The sequence below is a fragment of the Furipterus horrens genome, unplaced genomic scaffold (assembly GCF_987537825.1).
Source record: "Furipterus horrens unplaced genomic scaffold, mFurHor1.1.pri manual_scaffold_12, whole genome shotgun sequence".
NCBI classification, from domain to species: Eukaryota; Metazoa; Chordata; class Mammalia; order Chiroptera; family Furipteridae; genus Furipterus; species Furipterus horrens.
The window spans coordinates 43,162,865-43,177,400 of record NW_028327182.1 but is presented as its reverse complement, the minus strand read 5'-3'; the positions used below and the strand labels follow the sequence as shown (position 1 = coordinate 43,177,400).

The 14,536-nt window shown below is 39.3% G+C and overlaps 1 protein-coding gene and 1 pseudogene across 5 annotated transcripts in view; one reads left to right on the top strand and one right to left on the bottom strand.

The window, feature by feature from the left end:
• Positions 1-14,536, top strand: part of MTRF1 (mitochondrial translation release factor 1) — a 65,592-nt gene that overhangs the window by 35,159 nt on the left and 15,897 nt on the right. For all 5 annotated transcript variants that reach the window (XM_090258675.1, XM_090258677.1, XM_090258673.1 and 2 more), the window contains exon 7: positions 4,955-5,072. In XM_090258675.1, the coding sequence (XP_090114801.1) occupies positions 4,955-5,072 (118 nt within the window). The remainder of the gene's footprint in view (positions 1-4,954; positions 5,073-14,536) is intronic.
• Positions 5,693-6,429, bottom strand: LOC149996075 (large ribosomal subunit protein eL27-like; annotated as a pseudogene).

Here is a 14,536-nt window from a genome sequence, read left to right as displayed (position 1 = left end):
CAGAAGCAGAAGATGGGAGAGCCACCCCGCCTTACAGACTAAAAGGTTTTTAAAGGCAAAAGAACTATACTCATGTCCTTGGGGTAGCCAGATAACAACAAAAGAAAAAAACTACACAGGCGTGATAAACTACAATTATACACACTTTCTAATTTAGAAGGGGCTTCAGCTGATAAACACTTGGCGCAGAACTATACTCATGTCCTTGGCTACAGCTAGGATCAGCTAGCAAAGGGGGGCCTCAAGGTTGCTAGGATACATGAGCAAAAAATAACCTGCCACTGGGGTAAAACGCAAAAATGGCAAAGAGTAAAAATGACCCATTACAAATCATTACCATTTCTGATGTTCACATTGTCCCAGATTTAGGCAGTAGCAGCCTTCATAGAGTAATGTTTTTGAAATGACCCCATCAGTCTTTGACTATATCCTTCCTTCCTGGTATAGTTAGGTTTCCCAGGCCCTCCTTATACTCTTCTGCCTCTGACTTGAGGTCAGACCTCATTCTTTTTAGTAGGAAATGGACCCAGAAATCAAGATTCGGGTTTTGTATGTGGTCGTTACTCCTAAAGTGTGCTTATATCTGGACTCTTCAGTGGACCGAGCTAAGAAATACATGTGATTTTAAATCACTGGTTCAGATTATTATTACCAATTCAAATTTAACATAGGGAGTTCTGCTTCCTCACCTTCTTGTATTTTGTATTTATATATCTCTCCATGTAGAGTAAAAATCTTGTTCTTTAATTACTTCAATATGTTTACTTTTTCCTTTCTTGTATAATACATATAAAATAATTTTAAAATTATTCAGTAAATTTCTAATATTTAAGATTTCTGTACTTAGAATATAACCTACCAAGAAAGCATAGTCAACACTATGTTCAAAGATACTCTGAAATAATGTTTTTCTGTGTGATTATGCTATCATTATAGTAAATATTTTGGTTCATTTGTTTCTATTCATATTTAATTTTAAGATTTGATTTCATTCTTTTTTATCTAATTTTATGTTTGGTGTATATAAACATTCATATGGTTCAGAAATCAAAACCATAGAGTTGTCTGGCTTCCCTCTTTATTCCTTCCACTCCATTCCCACCTATTTGTTTGTTGTCTTCATAGTCTTGAAAATTCGTCGTCGGTCGTCGGCAGCCGTCCGTCTCGAGAGACGATGGTGTAGCTTCTTAAGAGTCTATCTGCACCGCCGAGAATGGCTGTGCAGTCCGACTCGGGAGTGACACGGTATCTGTCTCCTCCCGTGCTGAATCGACATCTTACGATGACGCTGGAGTGTCCTCTCCAGTGAAGCTGAAGCTACAGAGCCTGGGCAGGGTGATATGGAGGGTCTGCTGTTGCCCATGCAGCAGACCCCCCCTCTCTTCGCAGCTGAAGGGTCCAAGGGAAAGACGGAGTCAATACAGCTTGGCTTCAGGTGCGCCGCAGGAGTTGCCGGTGTTGACTACAACGTCAAACCGCCTTAGGGACTCCGGCTCCAGATTTTCTGTCGGGGTTTACTCCCTTAGCCTTTCCCCTGAAGAGGTATGCCGCAAGGCAGCGGAGGATTTTTGGAGTCAGAGTTTTCCTTCTCTGATGTGCCCTGACTGGAAGATCGAACCAGCGACACTTAGCTCGCAGGCCGACGCTCAATCCACTGAGCCAAACCAGCCAGGGTCTTGAAAATTAAACTTATTTAATGAACCTTTATTTTTCTAAAAGAACAAGGTCTTATTCTCTTAACTGACATAAAAATTTTTATATTATTAAGTCACTGTTTCTATGTTCAAAATTTCCCAAAAGTCATTAGGTTGTTTCTGTAACATTTGGGAGAATATTACATATAACATCTACATATTTGCTATGTAACTACTTCAAATACTGTAATCACAAGAAATGAGATGTTACTCTTTCTCTCTGTAGTGCTTATTTAGGTACCGAACACTGGCATATATTAACAAAAGCTATATAATCTTTTTCTTCACAATATTGTACTCCTTATAGAGAAAACAGAGAAGGAAAACTCTGACTCCCAAAAACCTCCGCTGCCTTGCGGCATACCTCTTCAGGGGAAAGGCTAAGGGAGTAAACCCCGACAGAAAATCTGGAGCCGGAGTCCCTAAGGCGGTTTGACATTGTAGTCAACACCGGCAACTCCTGCGGCGCACCTGAAGCCAAACTGTATTGACTCCGTCTTTCCCTTGGACCCTTCAGCTGCGAAGAGAGGGGGGGTCTGCTGCATGGGCAACAGCAGACCCTCCATATCACCCAGCCCAGGCTCTGTAGCTTCAGCTTCACTGGAGAGGACACTCCAGCGTCATCGCAAGATGTCGATTCAACACGGGAGGAGACAGATACCGTGTCACTCCCGAGTCGGACTGCACAGCCATTCTCGGCGGTGCAGATAGACTCTTAAGAAGCTACACCATCGTCTCTCGAGACGGACGGCTGCCGATCGATCGATAGAGAAAAGAAAAGAACGACCAACGAAGCTGTATATTAGATTCTAACCTTGACCTTTCGTTAATGTAGTTTTCAGAAAGAAAGTCACTTACTATCTATCAAACACAGCATATTTTTGTAACTATTTGTATGGATGGATATGGATATATACAAGATCTGTCTGGAAAAAGTCCAACCATTGTTAATATAATCAGAATGGTTTGTGTGACATCAACATAACCTGGCAGCCAAGGAGAGTGGACTGGAATGCACATGTGTGAATAATGACAACTTTATTGTACTATCAGTGGGGGCAGTAGATGCCATTGAGTGAGCATGTGTACTGTGTGGCCGTCACATTCAAAATGACTGAGCGAGTAGAGCAGTGACCCTGCATAAAATTTTGCGTTAAATGGAAACTATTTGGATGATGCAGAAGGCTGTAGCTATGGGCAACTGGTGATTGGCAGCTTCATCACAACATTCCCACTCATACATCACATCTTGTGCAGAGAATTTTGGCAAAACATCAAATCACCCAGGTGGCTCATTCCTGCTACAACCCAGATTTGGCATCCTGAGACTTCTGGCTTTTCCCAAAACTAAAATCACCTTTGAAAGGGAAGAGACTTCAGGCCAACTATAAGATTCAGGAAAATATGACAGGGCAGCTGACGGTGATTGGGAAAACTGTGTGAGGTCCCAAAGGGCCTACTTTGAAAGTGACTGAGGCATCAGTGTCCTATGTACAATGTTTCTTGTTTCTTGTATCTCCAATAAATATATCTTTTTCATATTACATGGATGGATACCTTCTGGACAGACCTCACGTATCTCCAAATCATGGTAGGGCTATGCTCCCTGCAAAGCTTTAGGGGAGAAACTTCCCTTGCACCTTCTCTCTTCTGGTGTCTCCAAGTGTTCCTTGGCCTGAAGCTGTATAACTCCTGAAGCCTCCGAATTCACATGTTCTCTTCCCTCTCTTCTAGATGTCTCTTCTAAAGACACATTATTGGATTTAGGACTATCTGAATAATCCAGGCTGATCTCATTTTAACTTAATCACTTCTGTAAAGACCCTTTTTCCAAATAAGATTCCAGAGTTTAGAATATGAACATACCTTTTTGGGTAGCTCCATTCAGCCCAGCAATTCGTGTGCACACACACACACAGGTACTTGATTCTCATTCTTCATAGTAATATTCTATAAAGTCGTAGTGAACATTGATTTAGCAAATACTGATCCATTTCTCCTGGGGGAAATATATATAATCTCGCATAGATTACAATCTTAAATCCTAAAAACAGCCCATCTTGGTAGAGTCTATTTATTATATAAAAGACGAAATGAGGTTCAGAAGTGATAAGTGACTTTCCTGAGGCCACCTCACTAACAGGTGCCAGAGTTGGGATTCAAACCCTGTTCAACTGGCCCCAGAGCCAGAGCTTCTTGCACCACACTGCCCTGCCCTCTTCCTGACTTCATCCTTTGGTCATACTAGAACAAGAAAGAAGAGCGTCATCTTGTTTGTCCTCAGCTGGGAATGTGTACATGTAGAGCAACCTGAACTTTTTGCTGCAATATGAATGTCTTCTAATGACTGTGAAAGTGCTATAATAATTAATTTTGGTAATAAAATAAATTTTAGTGAGTAGGTGAATTTTCAAATACAGAATCAGGAAATAATGAGGGTTAACTGTATAGATACATATATACATACATACATATATTTTATATATTTTCTATCTAATGTAATTTTGTAGGATGATGGATGATGAAATTTGAAAGACTACATAACGTACTGATCTCATGGTATCTTAAGTCAGTGTTAAAAAATAGCATTCATTGAAATAGAGAGTTTATTTTACCTCTTAGTCTAATGGCTATGACACAAAGCGATACAGTTTATTTAAACACTTTTTAAATAAATTCAGTATAAAAGTATTCGTTCAGTGTAGAATTTACTTATGTTATACTTTCTGTTCTAGCCCTGGCTGGTTTAGCTCAGTGGATTGAGCGTCGGCCTGCGAGCTAGGTGTCGCTGGTTCGATCTTCCAGTCAGGGCACATCAGAGAAGGAAAACTCTGACTCCAAAAAACCTCCGCTGCCTTGCGGCATACCTCTTCAGGGGAAAGGCTAAGGGAGTAAACCCCGACAGAAAATCCGGAGCCGGAGTCCCTAAGGCGGTTTGACGTTGTGGTCAACACCGGCAACTCCTGCGGCGCACCTGAACCCAAGCTGTATCGACTCCGTCTTTCCCTTGGACCCTTCAGCTGCGAAGAGAGGGGGGGTCTGCTGCATGGGCAACAGCAGACCCTCCATATTACCCTGCCCAGGCTCTGTAGCTTCAGCGTCATCGCAAGATGTCGATTCAACACGGGAGGAGACAGATACCGTGTCACTCCCGAGTTGGACTGCACAGCCATTCTCGGCGGTGCAGATAGACTCTTAAGAAGCTACACCATCGTCTCTCGAGACGGACGGCTGCCGACGACGACGACTTTCTGTTCTAGGTAGATGTGAAAGTGGACCCCAAGGATTTGCGAATAGATACATTTCGGGCCAAAGGAGCAGGAGGCCAGCATGTTAATACAACTGATAGTGCCGTCAGACTTGTCCATGTTCCCACAGGTAAGCAAGTCCCTTTTCTTTTGTACTTTCAATTTTTTTTATGACTTATAAAACTATTTAGCATTTGAAAGGAAGTAGTCCCAGGTTAGTGTCTCACACAAACCTTTTAAAGGTGACATTGGGGTCATAGGTCTGAGATCCACAATGTGTTCATATTCACATTCTGTTTGGAAAAGGCACCTTTCTCAAAGGAAGCAGAAAGTGAGTAGACCTATTCAGAGAAGCTGCTACAGGAGTAAGCAACCAGAGACACCCTAGCCTAAAAACAAACTTGAAAGTAGTATTGGATATGCCTCTGCAATGGATAGTTTCTCACCTTATAGACTGCTAGTTCCACTAGGTTCTATTGCATGAACACTGTTATTTTATTTTAGTTTTTTAAAGATTTTATTTATTTATTTTTAGAGAGGGGGGAAGGGAGGGAAACATCAATGTGTGGTTGCATCTCACATGTGGTCACCTCTGGCAACCTGGCCAGTAACCCAGGCATATGGCCTGAAGAGAAACTGAACTGGCCACCCTTTGGTTCCCAGGTCAGCACTCCATCCACTGAGCCACACCAGCCAGGGCTATTTTATTTTTTTAATTTTTGGATTTTTAATGACTGAAACAAAAAAGACCTAAAACCACAGCTTCTGAAAAAACCATTTGTTCTTGCTGGTCTTTACCCACTCTTTGTACTTGACCTTGGCCTCCTTTCTGGCCTTGCATTTCAGAGCAGGGTCTTTGAAGATGTCCTTGTCGAGGACAGTTTTTTCCAAGGGGATATCCACAGAGTACCTTGTGAGCATGATTTGATTGTAGTTATAATCTTTCACAAAAAAACTTGATCTTTGACTTCTTGGCAATTTTCTACTTGCCCACAGAGGCCGACACTTTGTGGGGACAGCAGTCAGTTCCAGCCACCAGAGCATGGCTGTGGGGCATCCTGGTGCTTTACATATACGTTAATTCTCCCAGTGAGCCTATGAGGTAGCAACTATAATTACTCATTTTACAGATGAGAAAATGGAGGTTGGGTCACCCCAGCCCAGGTCACATGGCTCAGAAGAAACAAACAGGCCAGATTTAGCCTGGTTCCTCATATCTATGTTTAATTAGTGTAACCATCTACCAACAGGAGATCCTTTCTGGTGCCTACCCTTGGCTCCAACAGCCATGTGAATGTAGTCTCTCTCTCTCTGTGTGTCTCTCTCTGTCTCTTTTTCTCTGCTCCTCCTTTCTTCCCCTCTCTCTTCCTTTCCCCAGCTCTCTCACCTCAGTCATCATCAATGTTCTTCATGATGACTGCTTTGAGTCCAGAGTAGCATCTGGTCAGGACTAGCACCACCTTCCCAGGTTTCATAAATGTGCCCATTTTGAGAGCAGCTGAACACATTTTAAATACTGGTAATTTTGGTATACTATAAAGTAGTTTTGCAGTCCTTAATGTGATTTTCAATACTTCTATCATTTTTCAGATTTTATAAAAATATCTTTTATTGATTATGCTATTACAGTTGTCCCAATTTTTCCTTTTCCACCTCCACTCAGTACCCACATTCTCTCCAGCAATCTCCTCCTTAGTTTATATCCATGAGTCATGCATATAAGTTTTTTGGCTACTCCATTACCTATAGTGTTCTTAACATCCCTGTCTGTTTTGTACCTACCGATTTGTGCTTCTTAATCCCTGTACCTTTCTCCCCATTTTTTCCCTTCCTCCTCCCAACTGATAACTTTCCAAATGATCTTCATATCTATGATTCTGTTTCTGTTCTGCTTGTTTGCTAAGTTTGTTATTTGGATTCAATTACTGATAGTTGTGAATTTATTGCCATTTTAATGTTCATCGTTTTGATCTTTTTATTTTTCTTTCTCTTTTGTATGTTTTATTGATTATGCTGTTACAGTTGTTCCAATTTCTTTTCCCTTTACTCCCCTCTGCCCAGTACCTCCCTCCCTCCAGTAGTCCCAACCCCCTTAGTTCATGTCCATGGGTCATGCATATAGGTTCTTTGACTTTACCCTTTCCTGTACTATTCTTAACATCCCCCTGTGTATTCTGTGCCCTCCTACTGTGCTTCTCAATTCCTGCATCATTTCCCTCCTTCTCCCCGCTTCTACCTCCCAGCTGATACCCCTCCACATGCTCCCCATGCCTGTGCTTCTGTTCCCACTCTGATTGTCTGCTTAGTTTGTTTTTGTTTTTATTTTTTAGATTCTGTTGTTGATAGTTGTGGTTTTGTTGTCATTTTAATGTTCACAGTATTGGTCTTCTTTTTCTTAAATAAGTCTCTTTACATTTCATATAATAATGGCTTGGTGATGATGTACTCCTTTAGCTTTACCTTGTCTAGGAAGCACTTTATCTGCCCTTACAATTCTAAATGATAGCTTTTCTGGATAGAGTAATTTAGGTTGTAGGTCCTTGCTTTTCATCATTTTGAATACTTCTTGCCAATCCCTTCTAGCCTGCAAAGTTTCTTTTGAAAAATCAGCTGACAGTCTTATGGGAACTCCTTTATAGGTAACTATCTACTTTTCTCTTGATACTTTTGAGATTCTCTCTTTATCTTTAACCTTTAGCATTTTAATTATGATGTGTCTTGGTGTGATCCTCTTTGGGTCTAGCTTATTTGGGACTCTCTGTGTTTCTTGGACTTGTATGTGTATTTCCTTCACCAAATTAGGGAAGTTTTCCCTCATTATTTTTTCAATAAGTTTTCAATTTCTTGCTCTTCCTCTTCTTCTGTCACCCCTATGATTCAGATGATGGCATGTTTAAAGATGTCCCAGATGTTCTTAAGCCTATTCTTGTTTTTTGAATTTTTTTTTCTCCCTGCTGTTCTGATTGAATGCTTTTTCCTTCCTTGTGTTCCAAATTGTTGATTTGATCCTTGGCTTCATCCACTCAACTATTGGTTCTCTAAATTTTTTTTAGTTCACTTAATGCAACCTTCATTTCTGCCTAGATTTTTTTTATGCTGTTGAAGTACCCAATGAGTTTCTGGATCATCCTAATAACCAGTGTTTTGAACTGTGCATCTGATAAGTTGCTTATCTCCATTTCATTTAGTTCTTTTTCTGGAGTTTTGTTCTGTTCTTTCATTTGGGCCATATTTCTTTGTCTCCTCAATTTGACAGCCTTTCTGTGTTTGTTTCTGTGTATTAGGTAGAGCTACTTCGACTCCCTGTCTTAATAGTGTGACCTATTGTTGAAAAGGGCACCTGTTAAGTTATATGGGGCAGAGCCTTTTGCAGTAGCCAGAGTGGGGCAGCCCGTGTCACCTCTCTGTTGTTCTGTGTTGTGGGGGCTTGCATAGGGGACAGTGCCACTGCCTGGCCTCTGGAGTTTTGCCTGGGAGGAAGCTGTTTCCTGGCACTTGCACTTCACTTTCTCCTTGTATGCCACTGGTGCCCTTCTAGCTGTTGTCCTGGTGCTGAATACCAGATGTGGTGGGTCTGTGTGAGTCCTGAGTCCATTGAGTCCTGAGTCCTGAGTCCTGAGTTTCTTCCACTGCCTCAACCCCACTGGTTTTTATAGCCAGAAGTTATGGGACTTAATCTTTCTGGCACTGGAACCCTGGGCTGGGTGATCTGGACTGGGGTTGAGATTTTGCTCTCGAAGAATCCTTACCATTTTTTATCCACCACACATGGATATGGGACTGCCCATTTTGTCTCCTCGCCACCCCGTGTCTCCATGCCTCTCGGCACCTCTCCGTGTCTCTCCATGTCTCTGCCCCTCCTATCTGTCTAGATGAATGTGGCTTTTTAAAATCCTTGATGGTTAGACTTCCACAAAGCTTTATTTTCTGACCATTCTGGATGATATTTGTTTTGTAGTCTAGCTGTATTTTTGTGCGGGTAGGTGAGGCACGTTTACATAGGCCTCCATCTTGACCAGAAGTTCCATTTTTCAAATTTTTAAACTTTTAAATTACTTTTTAAAGGCATTTTTACATTACATGTGTGTGGTTTTAAAAGTTCAATGGTAAAGTCCTATAACAAAAGCTAGCAGCTCCCTGGTCCTCTTCTTCCTCTCCCCCTTTCTTTCTTCGACCCTAAATTTCTGTTACTGAGATGCAATTACTTTAACTTCTTTGAGCTATTTTTTCCTGGTAATTATCTCAGTGTTTTTAAGTAATAGGCAGATCTGATCAAGTAATTATAAGATTATATGTTAACTATTTAATGTAGTAGGTGAGGATTTTAGTTCTCTTACAATAAATATCCTCTTTTCCTCTTCCAAATATATTTATATTTTGTCAAAATTAATCTTTACTGTTTTTATATAAGGAGCAGGTAAATAGTTTTTACTGGTGAGCCAAATAATATACTGTGATTTCAATCCCTGAAGTTAATAATTACCTCATTGTTTTCTCATTTGCTTTTTGTTTGACCCTAAGTCTTCCTACATCTTCAAAAAGCTCTGTAAAATGAAATTAACCCACTTTTCTTCATGGCTAATGCTTTTTTTAAAGAAAAAGATTTTATTTATTTATTTATAGAGAGAAGGGAAGGGTAGGAGAAAGAGAGGGAGAGAAATATCAATGCAAGAGAGAAACTTCGATTGATTGCCTCCCATAAGCACCCCTATCAGGGACTAAACCTGCAACTCTGGCATGTGCCCTGAGTGGGAATCGAACCTGTGACCCTCCTCTTTGCAGGTTGACACCCAACTGTTCTATACTAGCCAGGGCACAAGGCTATTGCTTTTGATGACACCTCTGATGGACATTGACCTTCTGGACAGGTTGCTTTCTAAAACTGCAGAGGCTGTCTGCCCATCAACAGTCAGGGAATTCCCTTAATTTCTGTTTTGTGTTGAAGCCTCTTGTTTTGTGGATCCCATCTCATCTTTCTTGGTTTACTCCCTTATTTTAGAGAAGCTCCTATTTAAGTGGCTTCCTAAGAAAAGTTGCATAAGATGTAAATATTCTGAGACTGTATCTTTGACTAATTTTATTCTCACACACCATTGATCATGAACACTTGTTGGAAATCATTTTCACTTGAAATGTTTAAGGATTTTGTAATTCATTGTATTTGTTGCTTTCAATTTGGAGACACGTGCATTTAATTTTTTAATTGAATTTATTGGGGTGACATTGGTTGATAAAATTATATAGGTTTCCGGTATATAATTCAATAATACATCATCTGTATAATGTTTTGTGTGTTCACCACCCCAAGACAAGTCTCTTTCCATCACTATTTATTCCTGACCTTTACCCTCTTCCACTTCCCCTGCAATCAATCACCACAGTATTGTCTGTATCCATGAGTTTTGTTGTTGTTTGTTTTTAGTCTCTTCACCTTTTTCACCCAGCCACACAACCTCCCTCCCCTCTGACAGCTGTCAGTTTGTTCTCTATATTGAGACTCATGCGTTCTAGTTATGAAAATTTTCTTCAATAAATTTTTACTCAGCATTTTTTCATTCTTTCCAGATTTTTATTAGTCAGATGTTAGACCTCTTAAATTTATTGTTTTATTTTCTTTTTTCCTCTCACATCATGTGTCACATTATTTCAGTTTTTTTAACAACACTTTTATTCCCAGAATTGTCCCTTTTTCATAGCATCCTTTTTGTTATCTTGTTGATGCATTTTTCTTATTTTATTGTACAAGTATATTAATTTTAGTTTCCCTGGAGTGTTTTTCTGTTTCTTGCAGTGTCTCTATTTCCTCTGAGTTTGTCTTTTCTGTTTATTTTAGTCTTAATTTCATGTTGGAAATGTCTAGGAATCCTTGGCTGCCTGTACCTTTTCAAGAGTGAGGTTCAAAAAAACTCTGAGTGCATGGGTGCCACTTATCCACTAGTAAGTTTCATTGCATGGCAGTTAAGTGATTAATCAGCTTTTTAAATTAGGGACCCCAGATGCCAGTGTTTGTAGATCTTTTCTTTTGGATGGATTCTTCTGAGAAGGATCCTCTAGTGTATAACTGAGAGTAAGGTGAAGACTTCACTATTCAATAACAAACTTCTACTAATCTTGTTTTCAGTGCTATGCCTCATATTTGCCCTTCTTCGTATTAGTCTTGAGTCTAGAACTTTCCTTATTTAATTATCTAGAGACTATAACTCCTGCCTCCTATAGGTTGAGAGAGGGGACTTGAAGATACACTTCAAGACTTTCTGGTTTTAGTCCCCAAAACCTTAACCCCAACTTCTGAACTAACTGATGCCTCAGTTCCTAAATCTTTCTGGCACTCAGCAGGGCCAATAGGCTTGTTTCTGATCATCTCCCTCAACAGGGAGCTAAGTTTCACCTTCCTCCCCTCTGCTAAGCTATTTATTATTCTTCCATTTGCTTTCTCTCTGTATATATTATATTTGGGGGCTATATACATCATCTCATTTTATTTCAGATTGAGTTTGTGTTTCTATTTCTTGTTCGTGATTTTTTTAAAAGAAAGAGGATGCCATCTTTAAATCAGATGTCACTTTTAAGTTTTAAATTCATTTTCAGCCAATTATTGCTTGTACTGTTTGTAATAACAAAAGTTAAAACAACCTAAATATCTAAGAGTAGGATAATATTATAATATTGCTTAAGTATTCTGTATTGATTTTATTCTTTAAGAAACTAAAATTTTAAAATATATACATGAGCATAAAAAGAACAGAAAACATTTATAAATATATTTACTAACCATTGTTAATACATATCTTTGGTATGTATCCTTTTGAATTATTTTCTATGCATACAGAAATATATCCTTTTTCACCAAAAATGAGGTTATAATTTGTGCAGCTTACCATAATTTACCTAAGAAATATAGAGCCCTGGCCGGTATGGCTCAGCGGATTGAGCACCAGCCTGCAAACCGAAAGGCTGCCAGTTTGATTCTCAGTTAAGGTTCATGCCTGGGTTGTGGGCCAGGTGCTCAGTTGGGGGCATGTGAGAGGCAACCAACTGATGTATTCCTCATACATTGAAGTTTCTCTCCCTTCCCTTCTGCCTCCCTTCGCCTCTCTAAAAGTAAATAAATAAAATCTTTTTTAAAAAAGGTATACAAATTATTGGATATTTGTGTGTTTTATTTTGTAAGATATTGTTCTATATTATAAGAAGTCCGGAACAGTAATAATTAGCTTAAGATGAATTAAACATTTGAATGAAAAACAAGGATAAAAGGTAATAAAAATTCTGACAAAATGAGCCAGAATACTTTAAAACATACTAAAGGATTATAAAACCACCCTGTGCAGCCATAAATTACTTAACTTAGAAAAAGTGACTGTTTGTGTTGCCAAACTTACCTTGGGCCAAATTATTCTTTAGCCATTTAGATCTGGTTCTTCGATGTAAAAGAGGCCTTAAGGGATACTCTCAAACCTTTCCTAGGAAAGACATGTCAAGGCCTGTTAACTCTTATGAATCCATGTAGTTATGAGCAAATGATTTCACGAGTCCACTTCTTCATACTTTGAAGTTTGCCATGATTTCAGCATCTACTACAAGGAAAACTCAACCTTTCTGCTATTTCTTCCATCCCAAAGACCCTTAGAATGGAAACTATTCTTGAAAGAACTGGAAGTGAGGACTGTAGGTCATTCTTCCATTTTCTCTGTGCACATGGACTCTGAAAAATCACGGTTTTTTAACCCACTGTTTCTATATAACTTCATTTTTATTTAACCTTTGATTATATATAACGTATGTCATCTTATTTAAGAACCCATCAACTGAAAAATACATGACTATTTTATCCCTATGAAGAAATATAAAAAGTACTTTTAATTGAGTTATGCCAGTGATTGTAAGAGATGCAATTCAGTTTCAAAGAAGTTAAAAAGATGTATACAGTATTTTTGTTCTCATTTATAATTGAAATTCTTTTAAATTATATATGTAGTTATTCAGCAAATATACATTGAATATCACTTGGTACTATTAGTACCTACAGTTTTGGAATCTCATGTAGAGTACTGAAACAACACTGAGAAAACTATATTTTCCAAAAGCCCTTTTATAGTTTTTTAACAACCCCGGCACCTTATTTCAACAGCTCTTCTATTATTCAGCACAGCTTTTCACCCTCCAAATCCTCTATTCTTGAGGGAGTACTTATGATTAAATACTCCCATATAGGAAGTTATTAAAAATATATGATCACAAGATTCCCTTAGGAATTACTGAGCTGTTAAGTAAGGCTATTATGCTGTGTAAGTTCTAGCCTGAGCCACTGGATAGGAATGGTGCAGGAGTCTAAGCAAAAATCAGTACAGGTCAGCGGACAAGGAGTTGAAGTTGAAAGAAACCTTATGACTATCTAGCCATCTTGAAATGGAAATTTTCATATTCTTTTGGTTAGGGAAAAAAGGATACAAGATTTAAGACAGTTCCAGGCAAATGCATGGAAGATGGAAGCCCAAACACGTGGCTGCAGTAAAGCAGTCAAGAAATAAGTTTAGCCCGGGCAGGGTACTTTGTTAGTTGGAGCGTCGTCCTGTATACCAAAAGGCTGTGGGCTTGATTCCCAGTCAGGGCACATACCTAGGTCGTTGGTTCTGATCCCCAGTTGAGTGGGTAGTGTACAGGAAGCAACCAATCAATGTTTCTCACATCCATGTTTTTTTTCTCTCTCTTTTTCTCACCCCCTCTCCCTCCTTCCTTCCTTTCCTTCCTCTTCCTCTAAAATCAATGAACATATTCTCTGGAGAGGATTTTTTTAAAAAAGAAAGAAGTTTGAATTAGAAAAGGTAAAACCTAGGTATCATGTCCTCCTTAAAGTATTAGTCAGTGTAAATTTTAGCTTATTTCGACAGGGTGAAAACAAGTGTCACCAACCCTTGTGGATCAGGGACCCAGAATCAAGATCCTTCTGCCCAATATCTCTCAGGCCAGTAGAACCATACAGAGTTTGGTAAAGCAGAACAGAAGCTTTATTCTTTGATTAGGGAATGGAGGAGGGTGAGCTTGCAGTCGAAAAGCACCTTCTCACCCTGGTGAAATAACTGGGTAATTTTAAAGGATCAGGGAAAGATGTAAGAAACACATTGAAATCCTAGAGGATCAGATTTCATCAAGGAGGTACACATTCCATAGGAAGGGGAACACACGAGCAGTTATCTCCTTCCTTCTGCACACCACCCAAAATGTGCCTAGCAGAGCATAACCCCACCTGCACCCTCACCCCCATGGTAACTTTACTATGTCAGTTAGTCAGTCTCAATTTCACTTATCTTTCATCATGATGGCATTTTCCAGCTTACACCAGTTTCTTAGTTGTGGTTCTTGAGTTTATCTGGTTCCTACCCAGAAGCTTAGCTCACTCTAGAAACAAACCCATTTCTTTATAGTCCATTAATATTTGATGGAGGAGTCAAAAACATACAATGGGCTAAAGGTAGTTTATTCAATAAATGGTGCTGGGAAAATTGGACAGATATGTGCAGAAAAATGAAACTAGACCACCTTCTTATACCACACACAAGAATAAATTCAGAATGGATTAAAGACTTAAATGTT